Source organism: Chlorocebus sabaeus, chromosome 16 (genome assembly GCF_047675955.1).
Source record: "Chlorocebus sabaeus isolate Y175 chromosome 16, mChlSab1.0.hap1, whole genome shotgun sequence".
Classification (NCBI taxonomy): domain Eukaryota; kingdom Metazoa; phylum Chordata; class Mammalia; order Primates; family Cercopithecidae; genus Chlorocebus; species Chlorocebus sabaeus.
In genome coordinates, this window is record NC_132919.1 from 65,795,469 (window position 1) to 65,814,124 (window position 18,656).

The following is an 18,656-nucleotide window of genomic DNA, read 5'->3' on the forward strand; positions in this document are numbered from 1 at the left end:
TTGAACCTGGAGGCAGAACCAGAGTAGCTGAGATTACAGGCATGTGCCACCACACTCGGCTGTTTTTTGCATTTTTAGTAGAGACGGGTTTTCACCATGTTGGCCAGACTGGTCTTGAACTCCTGACCTCAAGTGATCCGCCCACCTCAGCCTCCCTGTTCTTGGATTACAGGCATGAGCCACTGTGCCAGGCATTTTTTTTTTTTTTTTTTAGTAAGATTAAGTATAAAGCATAAAGATGGTTATATATTAACTTTTTCTGATACTGTAGGTTGCAGTGAGCCGAGATCACGCCACTTGCACTCAGCCTGGGCAACAGAGCAATACTTTGTCTCAGAAAAAAGAAAAAACTCAGGTACCTAAGCCACAAACAAGGTTAGTAATAAGAGTTGTCGCTCAATTAGAACTACTCCTTTCTGTGAAATGTACAAACCAAGGAACTTAAAGGCTCTCAGTAAGATTGCTTCACATGGTTCATTTTTGTATCCTCCATAGTTTTTTACATTTTTCTGAGCTATCAGATGTCTTAGCCTCCTAAACCTTGATCCTTAGCATTGGCTCAGGTTAGGACAGGAGGCAGCTCAGAAAATCCACAAGGCCCTGTGGGGAAGAGGCCAACTTCAAGAACTTCCACAATGGGAGTTCCTGGGAGGAGGACCCTGAGGCCGACCTGGTCCCTGCATAGCCTTGAGAAGGCAGGTTCTTGAAGCTGCCCAAATATTCTTCAAAGCCAATGCTGTACAGCAGAGCGTATGAAATTACAGAATGGCCTGTGAAGAAGCAAAGGAGACTCCAGCTAGCTGCCGCCTTAGGTTTCTTCATCTATGGGCGAATTGTTAACTGGCTATTTTTTTGTCAGAAGATGTTTTTGAGATCAAAACCTCAAAAGAGGAGGTTATTTTATCCTTTCTAAATTTGTACATCTTCACTGGGACTTTTTTTTTTTCATATCACACAGAAAAATTGCATAATTGTGGTTAAAGTCGGAAATGTGTTTTTACTTTAAGGCTGTCTTTTCATATCCTAAAAATTGCAGCCTCCCCTTTAAAAGTTTCAGCAACAAGTCATAAAATCATGGAGTAGAGTGAAGTGTGTACAATAATCAAATCCTGATCAACAGACTTGTTGAAACAGTGAGTCAGCTGTAAACAACCACCCCAGCCCAAACACAGAAGGTGAAAGCAGGATTTCATTTTCCTTGCCTGACAACTTGGTCCATAGCCTCTATAAAGAAGTGACTGGGGGCAGCCGGGCGCGGTGTCTCACACCTGTAATCCCAGCGCTTTGGGAGGCCGAGGCAGGCAGATCACCTGAGGTCAGGAGTTCAATGCCAGCCTGACCAACATGGTGAAACCCCATCTCTATTAAAAATACACAATTAGCCAGGCGTGGTGGCTCATGCCTGTAATCTCAGCTACTTGGGAGGCTGAGGCAGGAGAATTGCTTGAACCTGGGAGGTAGAGGTTGCAGTGAGCCAAGATCACACCACTGCACTCCAGCCTGGGCAACAAGAGCAAAACTGTCTAAGTGACTGGGGAAGGGTGTGTATGAGAGTTCAAGAAAGCATGTAAATTGCAGAATTTATTACAAAACGATCGAGAGTTTCTCATCAGCTGGCAAGCCGTACTGAGACTGGGTCCTGGAGATGAGCCCACAAGGGTGTGTGCTGGACGGGCACCATGGCATTAAGATGCAGCAGATAGCGCCTGTGATGGGCAAGCATCCCAAGTGGGTGAAGACAAAATATCCAAGGAAGGATCATGTTTGAAATTTTCCCAGCATATACTCCACACAACTTTTGTCTTACTATTTTGGGAGTAATAGTGGCAGTGTAGCAGCAATGCTTAGCTGCACTGACTTCACTTGAGTGTGCAGACCAGCCACACACACGAGAACATGTCCCTATGTCCAGAGCCACCACAGGAGACAGCATTAGATAACACCGAGAATCATCTCGCCATCATGTTTCCTTGCTTTTCTGCTTTTTCCCTACCTTCTTTCCTTCGGCCTTTCTTTGTACTTCATTCCCTCATCCTTGAACTGTCTCACATGCTTTCCTTCCCTTCTTTCTTCATAAAGTAATATTGCTTTGAAAGATATCTTCTCATTATGTTGTCTCTCTCAGATTTTTAAACAATGTCCTCTTGTGTTTAGATGTTTATAAGTATTTATACATAGGGGAAAACTACAGGTTCAAGCACAGCTATAAACTGTATTCTCCTTAACCATCAAATAAGATTGGGCGGGGCGTGGTGGCTCACCCAGTAATCCCAACACTTTGGGAGGCTGAGGTGGGAGGACCCCCTGAACCCAGGAGTTTGAGACCAGTGGGCAACACAGCAAGACCCCATCTCTACAAAAGATTTGAATTACCGTGGTGGAGTGCACCTGAGTCCTAGTTATTTGGGAGGCCGAGGAGGATCATTTGAGCCCAGGGTGTCAAGGCTGTTAAGCCATGATCATGCCACTGTACTCCTGACATAGACACTTGTCTCTTAAAAATTAAAAACTATAAAAAAAAAAAAAATTAAAAACTATGATTAATTATAGGATTACAAATGGTCTTCATTAGTATGAATATGGGCCATTTAAATATTTGGCAATCTTAATTGATTGAAAAAGGACTGGCCAGATGGGGTGGCTCATGCCTGTAATCCCAACAGTTTGAGAGGCCGAGGTGGGAGGATCACTTCAGGCTAGGAGTTCAAGACCAGCCTGAGCAACATAGCAAGACCTCATCTCTAAAAAAAAAAATTTAAAAATTAGCTGGGCATGGTGACACATGGCCTATGGTCCCAGCTACATGGGAGCCTGAGGTAGGAGGTCACTTGAGCCCAGGAGGTTGAGGCTGCAGTGAGCCATGATCACACCACTGCACTCCAGTCTGGGCAACAGAGCAAGATCCTATCTCAAAAAAAAAAAAAAAAGGAAAAAATACCCAGAACGCTGGGATAGATAAGTTCAGGTTGAGCATCCCTAATCTAAAAATCCAAAATCTGAAGTGCTCTAAAATCTAAAACTTTTCAGCACCGACAGGATGCCACAAGTGAAAAATTCCACACCTGACCTTGTGTGACAGGTAGCAATCAAAATTCAAAATGCAGTCAAAACTGTTTCATGCACAACATTATTAAAAATATTTTATAAAATTACCTTCAGGCTATGTGCGTAAGGTGCACATGAAACAAACGAATTTCGTGTTTAGACTTGGGTCCCATCCTCAAGATATCTCATTGTATATATGCAAATCTTCCGAAGTCTGAAACATTTCTGGTCCCAAGCATTTCAGAAAAGGTATAGCCAACTTTCATTAGCTTTATGCAAAAGTAAAATAAAAAGTCAAAATGAAATAAAAATGACCAGACCATAAGATGTAGAGGAGATCTGTATCCTGTACATGTCCAGTTCGTTGTACAGCTGAAGCATAACAGTTTTTGTGGTTTCAGCTTTTCAGGGGCTAAAGACACATCATGGGCAAAACAGAGTGCATGAACAGAGTGCATGGTGGCTATTCCAAACCTCAGGTTAGAGGTCTGAATGCAGCACAGAGCAGCCCGCCTCCACCATAGGTGGCTCATGGCTTTATTTTCCTGGTTTTTTTTTTTTTTTTTTTTTTTTTTTGAGATGGAGTCTCGCCTTGTTGCCCAGGCTGGAGTACAGTGGTGTGATCACAGCTCATTGCAACCTCCGCCTCCCAGGTTCAAGTGATTCTCCTGCTTCAGCCTCCCGAGTAGCTGGGATATAGGCATGGACCACCACGCCCAGCTGCTAATTTTTGTATGTTTAGTAAAAACGGGCTTTCACCATGTTGGCCAGGTTGGTCTCGAACTCCTGACCTCAAGTGATCCCCCCCCAACCTCGGCCTCCCAAAGTGCTGGGATTACAGGCATGAGCCACCCCACCCTAGTCTGTTCTCATTATTTCTCTTTGTAGTGAGGTAAGATTTGTTCCTAATTGAGGTAGATTAGGCGAAAGAGAAAGAAAAAACATTTTTATCATTCTCTGAAATAATGTGCCAAATAAATCAAAAGTGACATTTTATGGGTAGGTCTGAAAACTAAAGGAATGTCTGTTGTCATAAAACCAACTTGTGGTATCTCATTGTTGAGAAGGCATAACCTGTGAGCTTCCACTGGGTCCTGTGAAGCGGCGGTCTGAGAGGGTGCCCGTCCCCAGAGCATGCCCACTGGCAGGCCCTTTCTACCTAAACCCAAACCAACTTCAAATGACACTTGCTCCAGACAGCCCACAGCCCAGGGCACACCCTTTCTTCTTATCGACCAACCTACCTCTTCTACGGCTTAGCTCTCACAGTGGAGCTAGCAGGGGACAGACCATTTTCAGTCAAGTTTCATTTTCAATAGAGAAAATCCTATTTTCCCATTAAATGGAGTTGAAAACATGGTGAGGAGGGGATTAAGGCAGTGGCCACCCCTGCGGTCTGCTGGCCTTGGGCCACATCTTTTAGGAGTGCCTGTGACATTAATTTGTACATGGAAAATACTTGAGTCTGTGAAATGAATTAGTACCCACATTGTTGTTTTCTAAAACTGGAAATTCATTGTTAGAAGTTAATTTAGAACAAAAGAAGCCTTTAAGAATGTCCTATGGTATATCAGACCCACTGTCCATGACATGTCTGACGATCTTGCTTAGAGAAAAGAGGAAATGACCTTCACTTGGTCATTTAATTAGCTGAGGCCACTATGTTCAGAATCTCATATCCTTGACCTCCTGAGCATTAATCTGGAAACTCCACACAGTGTACAATGTATCCATTTTAGGTTTGTTTACCTTCTCTTTAATGACTTAACAGAAAAAAACTGCATGATGAAATATATTTTCTCCAAATATATATATATTTATATAATATATAATCTTAGTTAACTCAAAGGTATATACATTGTATAATAAATAATATTTATAAAAAGAGACTTTTTGAATATAAAATCAAAAAGATCAACAACTTCTACAACTTTTTACAAAACTTTGGATACAGCAGGTTGGTAGGAAATTTCGGTTGGATACTATTACCTGACTACGGCGAGAATCATTACAATGCACTCATGTACTATTATTAAATAATTACTTGTCAGCTACTTGAATACGCCCCAGAAACATGACTTTATCACTTTTAATATAGAATACATAGATATGAAAAGATTGTTTTGAAAATTCGTATCCATTCTGCTGAAGTATTCTCACATAAAGCAAGCATTATCCAGTTGACATGATTTAAAACTTTTCAGTCTAAGGTGAGATGGGGAGGGGCATTTCAGACTCGGCGGAGGGTGGAGATGTGTATCTTTAGCAGGGCTTGTGGCCAGCAGATTTAGGAGTGAAGGCGGGCTCCTGGACGGCCGCCTTGGCAAGCCCGCCTGCACCAGCTGGGAGATTGCTGCCCCAGTATTTTAGGTCAGGCTCAGGTAGACCCCAGAGAGAAGGGGGAGAAAGAAAAACCTTTGTTCTGCTCATTCCCCTGCTGCATCTCTTCTTTCTGATTCTCCCTAAGACAGTTGTTGAACTGATTCGTACTGTGAAATCCATGTGCCTCCCTTTTGCTAGCTTTCTCTAGGACCCTCGGCTGGACCAGTATGCCTCAGGGAGAACTCAGCCGTGAAATGCTTCACCCGAGGGAGTACGTGACTGCTGGTTCCCCTTTCAACTTCTAATCCAGATCCTTGGGAACTGCATGGGTGGAAGCTATCTCAGCATGCAGGTGAGGGAGGAGGAGCTGGGGGAAAGAACTCTGTCCGTGTTTACTCACATTGTCCCCAGAGAGGAAAGCACACAGTAAGATGGGTCCGTACTGGAGAGGAAGCAAAGGGATGGTTTTCATCCTTCCCATCTGCTGGTCATGAAGTTGGAATTTCAGGAATCGATTGCTACTCCCTCATGGATTCTTTGTCTAACTTATACTAAGGTGACCTGGAGTCCAGCTGCTCTACCTGGAGTACACAGAATCTGCAGGTGAGCAGGGCTGGGAAGGACTGAATGGCCCCTTCCGAAGATACTGCTTCTTTATTTAGGAAGCCATTTGAGCTGGAGAAGACTTGCCCCCCTTACATAACCTATTTACAATGTCCACTACCACAAAAAAAAAAAAAAAAAAAAAAAAAAGGAACTGCATTGACGGTGGAAACTGCAGAATGGTAGAAAAAGATTTTGAGATCTGACTGCCTCTCGTGCAGAACAGGGTTATAGAGAAAATGAGACAGAAGAACACGCAGCTGCTCTTCAAATGGCTGACCAGGCCACCCTGAGCTGCCAGTTCTTCCAAACTCCAAATCCTACTCTAACAACTGACGCGGACCTCCCTACCGCTTCATCCTAGCTAAACCTATGGCTTTTATCAGAATGAGAAATTAGCTCAAATTTGAATGGGAGTAGACCAAGAAAAGGAGACTGCAGGGGTGCACCCTACTTCCTGACTCCCACCTCACAGGCGTCTTGGAATGTCACCAGAAGCAGCAGTTTGGAAACAGAACCTTGCCCATGCTGATATCTTGACTGCCAGGCCGAGAGCCCACATTAGCCCAGCCTGTTCTGTTGGAGTCGAATTTTTTTTTCATTTTTATTTTCTTTAACATGTGCAAAGATAAGCCTCAGGTCTGTTCCTATCAGACCCTAGAGAACTAAAAAGAAAGCCCCCTTCTTTAAAAACCACACACCATCCAGAGTAGGGTGAGAAATGTAAGATGAGAGAGAGGGAGAGCCTCCCCGTCCACAGGCGAGTTGGGTCTGGGTCATTTACCACACGTGCGGCTGGTGACAGTTCCTTGCTGTCTGACGCTGAGGGCTGCGCCCGGCTCTAGGTCCTGCTTCCCATGAGACTTCGCTGAATCCGCCCAGCCACACACTTCACCCCTTCCCAGCGCCCTTGGGGAAAATAAAGAGGAAGAATTAGAAACATAATTCCGTTCCCAGAGACCACCCATTGGGGTTCAAAGATCAAAGGCTGCTGATGAAGCTGAACATGTCCCTGGTGCTCAGAGGTGATGAGGACTTGGGTGGCTTCTCCAAGCTGTCCTCTGTGCTTTGGGCCTACTGTTGAGGGAGGTTCTGATTCACAGGAGAAGCAGGGCTTTTGAGTTCACAGAATGGGATCGAAATTCTACCTCCCCCACCTCTAGCTGAGGGCCTTGGACAACAGGAAGCCCAGGAGCAGGTCACTCAGGACGGGAGAAACAGTGCCCGGCCGAGGGCCCAGTCCCCAACTCCGAGTCAGCTGCTGTGCTGGGCTCGTGCCAGGCATGCACTGTGTTTTTGTACCGCACCAAATAGCTTGATAATGAGCTGTCCAAATGGGAGAAAGCATACTAAATTACGAACAATTCCTTCCCATTGGAGCAGCAGTGTGCTCATTTTATTCATTTGCATAGTCATATCTCACAAAGGGTTTGAAGCATTCCCAGTCAACCCCCAGCTCCTCTGGGGGCTGACAAGGCCAAGGTAAGACTACTTTACAGAGGCAGAAACAGGCTCAGCCAGATTGAAGGGACACATCCAAGGTCTCTCAGCAAGGCAGTAACAGATCCAGGACTGGGCGCAGCCAGGCCACTTGACTCTTGCCGGAACCTTTCCAGCTCACCATGCTCACAACAGCAGAGTGACAAGGAATAAACCTGGCACTTGTAAGGCACCAAATCAGTGGTTAGCCAGAGACACTGGGTAAAAGCTACAAAAAGCTACAGAAAAGGTGTTTTCCCCACAAAGGAAGGACACAAGCCATTTGACAGGGGCTCTCTCCTCGCCGTATGGAGGGGCCGGGGCCTGCTCTGGAACTCGCTTCTCTCTCCTGCCTGCACTGCCAAGACTGTTGGGGAAGCCAAGAGAACAGCTAAAGACTTTGTCCCCTGCCATCCCTGCCAGCGCGTCCCGCAGGCTCCCGTCTTGCCTACAGCGTCCGCAGGGAGTAGCAGAGTCTCGGCCGGCCTGGGCCCATTGCTCTAGAGCAGGCAGCTCGCCTGCAGAGGTGGCTCTGGGAGGTCAGCTCTGCTTGGCCCAGGAGCCTCTGTGGTTATCCTCTGAGCACCTGGGCCCCGGGCCAGGCCCTTCATGTGCCAGGTCTCCAGTCCACAGGACAACCCTACACAGAATACAGTTCTCATCCCCAGTTCACAAATGAAGAAGCCAGGGTTCAGTGAGGTGGAAGAGCTGGCCTGGGAGCGTTCATCAGAAGGGCACCATGTCGGAAGAGTGTCCTCCACTGGTCACAGAGTGAGGCCTCCAGAGCTTCCACAGAGAAGGCATTCAGGGTAGGAACCACTTGGACCACAGCATCTTGAAACCATATCTAAGTAGCATTTTACATAAGATTGAGGGGAAAAAAAACATTCATTGTCCATTTCAGAAATGAGGAGAAAGAGGGCTGATGAAGAGTACTGATTCTAGCTGGGCACGGTGGCTCACGCCTGTAATCCCAGCACTTTGGGCGGCCAAGACAGGTGGATCACGTGAGGTCAGGAGTTCAAGACCAGCCTGGCCAGCATGGCAAAACCCATCTCTACTAAAAATACAAAAATTAGCCAATCATGGTGGCAGGCGCCTATAATAATCCCAGCTACTTGGGAGGCTGAGGCAGGAGAATCGCTTGAACCCAGGTGGCAGAGGTCACAGTGAGCCGAGATCGCACACTTCACTCCAGCCTGGGTGACAAAGCGAGACTCAGTCTCAAAAAAAAAAAAAATTCTGCTGGGCTGCCATTGTCACCACCACTGAACTGAGGAGGAAACTGGCACTCGCAGGCCAGACAGCTGAGCGGACGAGTGGAGCCACTGGACTCACCTTCGTCCTCTCCCACTCCCCACACTGCTTTTGTTCAGACACCAAGAAAGGCAGTGCCACTTGCGGCCTTTCTGAACTGTCCCCACCAGGACAGAACTTGAGCTGCACTGAGGGGCTTCCTAGATGGGCTGAGTGAGTCGCCCCTCAGCCAGAGCTCTTCTCCATGATGTCAGGTACCTCCCATATCTCAAGAGAGGCCTGTCCACTTCCCTCCCCTACTCCCTATGGCACAGACATGTGCCAGTAGCTCAGAGGCGCCCTGCGGAACTGCATCACCGAGGGGAGACTCTACCTTTTCACAGACTGCTGTCCCCTAGCACCACCTCAGCCAACAATGACCCAGCAGGGAAGTGCTTCCCAATTAACCAAGCCCTGTCCCCAGGGTCCTTTCATTTGTCTCTCACAGCACGTCTGGGGAGCACAGAAATGAAGAATTTCTTGCTTGGGTCACACGGTTGGCAAGTGGTAGGAGCTGGAGCAGGGCAGGGCCTAATTCCAACACCCATGCTCATGCCTCGACATAGTAGGCTCCTTCTCAGGGGAGAGAAAAGGAGGAAAGGGCACCCCAGCCTTAAAAACCTTCCACCCCTGGGGTCCAGGACCACTCCTCATCCATGCTGACCTATCCCGGGGTGCTGTGAAACCCAGGGCCAGTGCATAGCGCCTCCCAGGCAGGCCACCTCTGGGAAGCTTGGGAACAAAATCCACCAGCCTTTGATCCTTTGATTACTCATCCCAGCCACTCTGAACTTGAATCCCTCCTGCTCCTCGTCATCATCCATAAACTCGGTGAGAGTGCTCCCCACTCCACCCAAGCTTCAGATCTGTCAGGATATGGGTTTATATGCCGCTTCCCCCCACCCACCTCCCTGAGGTCGGTAAGATTGATGCTTGTGCAAGAACTTGCCCTTTAAGTTCAAGGTGGACGCACACTGACTCTGCCTCAGGGGTAGAGGAGACATTTCGGCTCTCCACTTGAGGTATTTAAACTGCCCCCACCCCTCAACACCATCACCACTTTATAGTAAGAAAGCTGAGGCCCAGAAAAGTGAAAGAACAGGAAGTTACTGACAAAGTTAGGACCAGACGTCAGGTCTCCCAGCTTCCAACCCCACAGCTCCACAGAATGCTCAAGAATGACAGCTAGTGGCTATGCAAAAATTTGATCTGGCTCATAACTTACTAACTTGTGTAAAAATGTTAATCAATTGCTGGTAGCTAATGTGCACACACTGGATTTTGTTTTTTTTGTTGTTGGTTTTTTGTTTTGTTTTGTTTTGTTTTTGAGATGGAGTCTCACTCTGTCGCCCAGGCTGGAGTCCGGTGGTGCAATCTCAGTTCATTGCAACCTCCGTTGCCCAGGTTCAAGCACTTCTCCTGCCTCAGCCTCCCGAGTAGCTGGGATTACAGGCACCTGCCACGACGCCCGGCTAATTTTTGTATTTTTAATAGAGACAGGGTTTCATCATATTGGCCAGGCCGGTCTCAAACTCCTGACCTCAGGTGATCCATCCACCTCAGCCTCCCAAAGTGCTGGGATTACAGGTGTGAGTCACTGCACCCAGCCAACACTGGGTTTTTATCTGTGCTTTGTGCAATCCACCAAGTCTCTGCCCAAGGACCATTCTCATGGAAGCTTGAAAAATCCTGGCTTCCTATTTTGACTGTGGGAACTTGTGTGTCTTGGATAGCTCAGAAACAGAAGGGGGTCGTCAAGAAGAAGAGATGGGCAAACAACCCCATTCCCTGCGCCCAGGCTCCCAGCCTCCCCCACCTTCCCGGAGCCCTACCTGGTGCCCTACTTGCAGGTGTGCACATCGTAGATGCGAATACACTCCTGGCAGCTGACGTAGCAGCACCAGTGGAAGATGCAGTGGCATTTTTCCTTCCGCTTCTCCGTCCTCGTGTTGTGGCCACGGCCACAGCAGAGCAGATCGCAGCCATCAATGCCATGGGAGGTGACATTGCAAGTCCGGTCCCTTGTGCCAAAAGAACCCGTCTCTGGGTTGGGCTCACAAAAGTTGGGGGAGTTCTCGTAGTAGACCAGGTCCCTCTCGGTGGGCGGCTTGAAGAGCGAGTACTTGGCCCGGAGGGTCTCCACCCAGCCTCGGGACTCACGGTGCTTCTCTACTACCATCTCCGAGGCGCTGTCATACTTGTCCTTGAGGAAGTCGCCAATGGCACGGAAGTCAGGCTGCGCCCACCAGCAGGTCTTCACCTCACAGCTGCCCGACAGCCCGTGACACTTGCATTTGAGGTGCATGTGGTCCAGGATAGTCTGGGGGAGAGGAGTGGCAGCTGGCCCCCAGACTGACCTCATGAGGGGGCACATCCGGGCCTTCCCTCTCTGCCCCTGCCCACCCCCTTCCCTCCAGCCTTCTCTACTCCTCTGTGCCAGGAAGAGAACTGATGGGGACTGAGGCAAGACCTAAAGAATAGGACCATGTTTCCCTCCCCCTTCACACCCCAAGCATGGGCAGACAGCACGTCCACTTCTCACAGCATATGAAACAGGAGTTGTTGCCTGGGCGCGGTGGTAATCCCAGCACTTTGGGAGGCTGAGGCAGGAGGATCGCCTGAGGTCGGGAGCTCAAGACCAGCCTGGCCAACATGGCGAAACCCCGTCTCTACCAAAAATACAAAAATTAGCTGGTGTGATGGCGGACACCTGTAATCCCAGCTACTTGGGAGGTTGAGGCAGGAGAATCGTTTGAACTCAGGAGGTGGAGGTTGCAGGGAGCTAAGATCAAGCCACTGCACTCCAACCTGAGCGACAGAGCGAGACTCCGTCTCAAAAAATAAAAATAAAAAATAGGAGTTATCTCCATTTAATATATGGGGAAACTGAGGCTGGGAACTGAATGTGACTCACCCTAGATCATACAAGCACAGTAAGGGAGTGGAGGCTGAATTCAGAGCCAGGTTCCCAGGACTTGACAGCCCTACATCGCGTGCCAAGGTGCACAGGATGGGTGGGTGGTACCTGATCCCACGGGGTGGCCATGCTCCCAAGCCGACTCATCCCGGGTGGGGTGGAGTCCAGGAACTGCCCAAGGAGGAAGGAGGGTGGACAGACGAAGTGGCTGTGGGGTGGGGAGGGGGCCAAGCCTGGCCAAGGGGAAAAGGAGTCGGCAACCCACAGGGCTGCCGGAAGGGGTGGGGTGGGGGCCAGGCCAGCTCCGGAGGGGAAGGGCGGGGGGAGGGGTGGGGGAGAGGGGGGCTCCCTGCAGGGTTGGGGGAGGGCAGCCTGGCTCACCGTGCGGCCCGCCTCGTTGTTGTGCTTGTTCATGGCCGAGCGTGCGTCCGGCCTGTTCTCACGCGCGTCCGCGAACTCCCTGGACACTAACACCCCGAAGTCAGCGTCTTCGCTGCAGCCGCCCCACTTCCAGCCTTCGCCAGGCGGCCCCTTATGATGTGAGTCACAGCCGCAAATGGTGGAGGTGCCCTCGGCGCAGGAGCGGGTGACGGCGAAGGCCACGCCAGCCGAGGCGATGGCGTGCACGAAGGCCGACTCGCGGGTGGCTGCAGGGAGGCCGTGGGGAGGCAGCACTCAGGACCCGGCCTGGGAGCACCTGCCCTGCCTCCACCTCCCAGGCCAGGACGTTAGGGGAACGAGACCAGGAAGAGTTGAAGAGCTCACCAGCCCTGAGGCAAGACGGAGGCAGCTTCGCCACCCTCTTTGGCTGGTTTAGACCCAGTTGGGTATCCCCACTTCGCAGATGAGCAAACTGAGGCCCCAGGCTGCTAACTGATTAGCCCAGGGCCTCAAATGCCACAGGGCAGAGCAGTGCCTGTTAGAAACAGGGGCCAACACCAAAGCTCTGGCAGGTTGCTGCCGAGATAAGGCAGCAACCTTAACAGAAGCCACTTCTGAGCTGGGCACACACCCCCTGCCCTCCACCTTCCCAAAGTCCAGAGACCACCCAGCACAGGCCTGAGCCCTCCCACGCCTGAGTGAGCTCCAGGTCTGTGAGGAGGGAGGCCTGGGAATCTAGAGCCTCCAGGCCCACCCCTTCCGCACCCGGATGCATAGGGGTGACCCCTCTCATTTTCTTGGTCTCTGTCGCCCTTTTTGTAAAATGGACACAGCTTCCCTCCGCCCCTAGAGCCTCTCACCAAGAGGGTAATGGCCCGTGCCTCAGTCTCCCCATCCCCATTCTCCTGCCCTCACGCCCAGACACGGCCAAGCCCCGCCCAGAAGGGTAGAGACACGGGGCAATTCCCCTGGTTCTATCCCAGGGTCCAGCGCAGGGCAAGGGGAGACTGTCAGGGGTGTGCTCCACCCTCCTCACAACGGTCATCATCTCTGCATGTGCTTCATTCACATAGAAAGTTTTACTCATCTTATAGATGTCGACATTGACGATCAGGGAGGCCAAGGCCTGCAAGACCTGCAGCCCAACCATCTCTCTCCTCACGGCAGGACCCCGGAGCCGGAGGTGACCCGCCACCTGGCACAGGCTGCGAAACACCTGGCCGGCCTAGTCGGCAAAATTGGTCATAAATGTGACCAAATTTATTTAGAAGCCAGGCGCCCTCCTCCTCTCCTGGGCTGTGGGCCGAGTGCTGCAAGAAGGAAACCCGGGACCCCTTGTAGCTCCCGCGGCCGCTCTCCGCGGCCCCCACGCCCTCCTGCGCCACCTACAGAGGGGCCCGTCCCAGTTCCACCGACGCGAGGGCTGAGAGTGCAGAGCCGGTGCCGCCTGCGCCCCGCGCCTGCGCTGCCAAGGCCGACCTAGGGCTGCGGCAACCGGGCCCGAGGTCCCGCGTCCAACTGTGCTCCCGGCCCCGGGGTCCCCGCCGCGCCGCTCACTCGCCCCAATCCCAGCCGCCCCAGCCCTCGGGGCGCCCCGGGGAAGAGGGGCCGAGGGCATGCGCCCCTCGTTTCCGGTCGGCCCGCGGCGGCAGCGGCGCTCGGGCCCCGGGCCGCGCTGGGTTCCCAGCCCCGGGAACGCGGGGGCAGCGGGGGCGGGGCGGGGATTAGCCTGGGAGCGGCGCTGACAACCCCGCTGTGCCTTCCCCGTCCGGCGGGGCCCGCTGGGCCGCTCAATCCGCCTTTGTTCGCGCGGTGTCACACCGCATTACCCGCATAATGCGGCCGCCGGGCCCGGGCCGCCGGGCCGGCCGCCACCGCGTAGCAACGGGCGGCTCCCGCGGCCGGGCCGCGCCCCCGGCCCCGGCGCCGGGCCGCGAAATCCCCATTGAAGCGGCGCCCCCCGCCCCCGCGCCGCGCCGAATGGCCAGAGGGCGTGTGAATGGCGCGGCGACCGCAGCGGGCGCGGGGCCCGGGCCGCGCGGTGGGGGGCGGCGCTCGGGCGCTTTTCAGGCCGCCCCGGCCCCTCCGGCGCCCGCCCCCGCCCCTGCCCCGCCCCTCCCCGCCCCGCCCCGCCCGGGGAAGCGCCTAGGGCCAGCCGCGCCGCCGCCGCGCCTCGCCCCTTCCGGCCGCCGACCCCGCCGCCCCCAGACTCGCGGAAGACGCGCGCCCCGGGCTGCCCGAGCCCCTGCTCCCCGGGTCTCAAAGCGGGGGGCAGAGATTAACCCTTGGCCGTCCACGCGGCTAGGGTGTACGGACTCGCTGGGGGCGGGGTGCAAACATGGAGCCGGAGCTGGGCGCGAACCTGGGTTCAAGGCCCGGGTTCTGGGCACCGACTGGGGCGCGTATGCGCTCGCGGCGTCTTCCGGGATGCTCTCCTCGTCGCCGCCAGCAAATTCCCAAACTCTCGGGCACACATCGCCCCTCCCGCCGCAACCCAAACCTGTCCTCGGGCCCTCTAGGGACCGGGACGTGTGCCAGAACCTACGGCGGTGACTTAAAACGTTCAACGCGGAGTGAATGGGCAGCTCACCCAGAGCCGCTTTCCCCTGGCTTTTGGCCGGAGACTGGAAGAGCGATCAGAGGTGACTCGCTTTTGGGGAGCGCGTCTAGACGCAAGGCTGTTTGATTCAGCGCTACCTGGCCCGAGGAGGGGCACCGGAAAGCGCTGAGACCAACACACCGACAAGATCGAGTTTGAAATGCAAACCGCCGCCACTTGGCCCCAATTAAGAAGCCAAATCTTTTATGTCAACACGGAATAATTAGTTTTGGTAATAGAAGCGTAAACAGAATCATCATCCATTGATTTGCTAATTACCCTCCTGTCCCATGACAATAGCCCGGACTTTGCCTGTAGGTGGGACAGACCCTGTGCACCTGAGGCACCCGTAAAAGGGAACTGCACTCTAAAATGGGGGTGGTCAGTTTCCCCCCACCCCACCCAGCACCCCACCCCTTCACCCGAACGTCAGATCCCTTTTCTTTCTGGCTGTATAGGCAGCTTCTAATAGGAGGGAGGGCTAGGCTCAGCAGTTTGGGTGGCAGAGCAACTCTGGCGGTGGCCAGCCCAGCCGGGATCGTTAAATTCCTGGACACTGCCGTTCCACAAAGAGCTGCCCGTCTTCCACCCAGTCCGTGAGCCCCCAAGTCCGCTTCTTGGGAGCAGTTGTCCCACTTGGCCTCCCTCCCAGGGCCTCCAGGTTCAAAGTCAAATCACGTGGTTCCCTGTCCACTTGAGGTACAGCCAGTTAGGCTCCCAGGTGGCAAGATGGCTGGAAAGTTACCCAGAGGCCAGTGCACCCTCTAGCCCCACCATGATTCCTGGCGTATCCAGCTGACAGTGCATGAGGATGAACAGAAAGAGGGGCTCTTGGGGGCAACGCAATGCTATGACAGCACCAGGCAGTTTCCTCGGCTCCTGAGGACTTTCTAGATGGGAGGGACCTGGGGGCGGCAATGCTCTCAGTCCCACCCCAAAGCGGTATTTGCATAGCACTTAACACAGCAGTGGGAAAATGTCACAAATGTCCACAGCAGGAGCCTGAGGCTCCCACTGTGCAAAAGCCAGGAAGGAAGTCTGTGGCCTTCTTGGTGTCAGCCCTCAAACCTCAGGATCCTGGAGCATCTCAAGGCGGCCCAGCCCCCAGCAGCGCCTGGGAAGGTGTGGCAGTTATGCAATCAAATTTATCACCCTCCCAGAGGGACCCTGGCTTCAGAGAAGAGGCACCCTTACTGGGGTGGAAGGGCATACAGTCCTGATCCCTCCCCCCACCCACCCCTTTACCCCCCTACCCCTCAGCCCTGAGGCAGTACCTTTGTCGAGGACCGGCCCAAAGATGGCCAGGCTGTCATCTATGGTGGTGCAGTTCCAGCGGCGGCCCCGAAACTGGTGCTGGCACTCCTGGATGCCCAGCTTCACACCCTCGGCCACGCTGGGCATGATCTCGATGTAATTGCGGCAGAAGCGCAGTTGCTTGGGGACCAGGCCTGGGATGGAGCCGCAGAGCAGGGGCTGTGAGCCCAGAGATGTGTACTGCTGGCCCAGGGCCAGGGACCTGCAGGCAGACAGAGGGTAGTGACATTGCGGGCACAAAGCGCAGAGCCCATCCTGGGCTCCACGGACGCTTTGTGAACCCCCCAGCGTAGGTGGAGAGGCAGAGGGCCTGTGCCCTGGCACCTGAATGTGCTACCTTTGACCTCAGGAGCGTGCTACCCCTCAAAATGCAGAGCTCTGACCCAGGCAAGTCAGCCCTCTGGCTGTATCCAGCTTGCAGGGGGATGGGACCAGCAGAAACCGCTGTGCCCTTGGGGGCAATGCAAAGCCATGAAAAGAGGTTTGGACTAGAAAGATGGTATTTGGGGCCCAGATCCAGTCCTTTCCAGGTTCTGGGTCTAGCTTCGCTTATGGGCATTGAAGAGATCAGGCTGGGCAATTTCCAAGGCAGTCCAGGATACTGGGGCCACATGGACACTTCCAGTGACTCATGGGACATGCACGTGTGCGTGAGCGCACACACACACACACCACCCTTGGCAATACCCTCAGCCTCTTCCCCACGATGCTGCCAGCCCAGCCCAGAGCCTCCCAGTGTCTGCCCAAGGAATCGCTGGCTTGCACCAAGCCCTTTGTCTAACAGGGCCTCCATGACCATCTTTCCAGTTCCCTAAAAGTTTCTAGAGCTCCACCTCTTTTCTCATGAGAGACTGGAGCTTGGCTTTGTTTCAAAACAAGTTTAGCACCGAGTCAGAAGGAAGATCTCAGATCTCACTGCCCACACCCAACACCAGGTGACTGGTCAACTCACTCCATTCCTCTGCCCCTCAATTTTCAATCAATATTCCATCAACTCTCTCAGGTTTTATAAAGAGTCAGCAACAGAAAGAATGACCTTATGGGGTGGGGTAGAAGAGTTTAAAATACTAGAAAACCAAGGTTGGAATTGATACTTTTCCGTTCCCTCCCTTCAGCACAGGAACAGCAGAAATGACATTTTGTGGGAGAACCTGAGAAAATGACCCATGAGTGTCAGTGGCCTTCAAGGACAATTGCAATCTGCTGTATGACCAGGGGCAGTGTGAGCTGGAAGAAGGAGCCCATCTCCTCTCCCAGTGTGTCCAGCACTGACCAAGGCTTTGGTCCAGCATTGGCCTAAGTCAAGTTTCCCACAAAAAGTGATGAGCAAAAGCCTCGGAAAGAGGGGCCGGGAGAAGACCCCATGGAGCAGGGTCCAGCTTTTCTGTATACTTTTTAGTACACAAAAGCTTCTGGGCTAGAGGCAGGGCCAAGTCAAACATCTGCCATTTAGCAACTGTTACTGCTTGCCAGGCACTTTATAGGCAACATTTCTGATCAATTCCCGAACGTGAAGAACATCACTATCTCCTGGATGAGGAAACTGAGGTTTAGAGAGTACATTTGCTTGCTTAAGGCTTTTTGGTACCCTGCCCTGTCTGCAGGGCTGCAAATGTCCCCGTTGAGCCTCCCTCCGGGCTCAGGCTGCCCCTCCCGTCCTCTTGAGCAGCACGTCCAGCCCAGCCCTGCTGTGCCAGCTGCCCCCACAGCCCTGCAATCACTGGAGGGGAAACTGAGGGAGGGTTCAGTGCAGACAACTCGGCCTCGCACCATCCTAGATGGGCGGCTCAGGAGCAAGATACAGGGAAGAAGCCCGGACTGTCCCCGCTCCTTCCTCCGGTGTTTGGGACCCAAAGCCCTGTGCAGGACCGCTGCAGCGAGGAGCTGAGGCAGGAGTGAGAGGCACTCAGAGACCCTTCCTCTGCCCTCCTCCTCCCCTTCCCGTTGCCTTCCTGCCTCCTCCTTCCTCCCTCTCTCCCAGCCCTTGCTTTGTACCTTCTGCAGGCCTGGGCACCCTCAAGCTAAACTGGAGGCTGAGCCCTGGTCCAACAGCAGAACCCACAGGAGGAGCCCTAAGGGAGCACTAAGCCCATCACACAGATGAAAAACAGAGGCCGACCAGGCCAGGTGGCTCACATCTGTAATCCCAGCTACCCAGGAGGCTGAGGCAGGAGAATCACTTGAACCTGGGAGGTGGAGGTTTCCGTGAGCCAAGATCACGCCACTGCACTCCAGCTTGGGTGACAGAGCGAGACTTCATCTCAAAAAAAAAAAAAAAAAAAAAAAGAAATAAAGAAAAAGAAAAAGAAAGCCGGGTGCAGTGGCTCACACCTGTAATCCCAGCACTTTGGGAGGCGGAGGCGGGCGGATCACCTGAGGTCGGGAGTTCGAGACCAGCCTGACCAACATGGAGAAACCTCATCTCTACTAAAAATACAAAATTGGCCGGGCGTGGTGGCACATGCCTATAATCCCAGCTACTAGGGAGGCTGAGGCAGGAGAATTGCTTGAACCTGGGAGGTGGAGGCTGCGGTGAGCTGTGATCGTGCCATTGCACTCCAGCCTGGGCAAACAGGAGTGAAACTCCATCTAAAAAAAAAAAAAGAAAAAAGAAAAAGCACAGAGCACAGACCGTCAAAGAGGAGCAACTTGTGCAAGGCCACACAGCCATATCCACAGAGCCAGGCCGGCTGGCTCAGG

At 52.8% G+C, this 18,656-nt stretch overlaps 1 protein-coding gene across 1 annotated transcript; it reads right to left on the bottom strand.

Annotated features, from left to right (window-relative positions):
- Positions 1-4,838: 4,838 nt before the first annotated feature.
- Positions 4,839-14,087, bottom strand: WNT3 (Wnt family member 3). Its single transcript, XM_073005176.1, has 4 exons — positions 13,433-14,087; positions 12,044-12,309; positions 10,578-11,065; positions 4,839-6,879 (listed from the first exon to the last, which is right to left on the bottom strand). The coding sequence occupies exons 1-3, from the start codon at positions 13,659-13,661 to the stop codon at positions 10,586-10,588; spliced, it is 975 nt and encodes a 324-aa protein (XP_072861277.1). The 5' UTR covers positions 13,662-14,087; the 3' UTR covers positions 4,839-6,879; positions 10,578-10,585.
- Between the last annotated feature and the right edge of the window lie 4,569 nt (positions 14,088-18,656).

Bases quoted from the DNA above. Each gene is read 5' to 3' on its own strand.
- WNT3 (XM_073005176.1), bottom strand. From the start codon at position 13,661: ATGCCCTCGGCCCCTCTTCCCCGGGGCGCCCCGAGGGCTGGGGCGGCT. The intron at 12,310-13,432 runs GTAGGTGGCGCA...GCCTCCCTGCAG, and splicing joins GAACTGGGACGGGCCCCTCT to CCACCCGCGAGTCGGCCTTC. The intron at 11,066-12,043 runs GTGAGCCAGGCT...CCTCTCCCCCAG, and splicing joins ACAACGAGGCGGGCCGCACG to ACTATCCTGGACCACATGCA.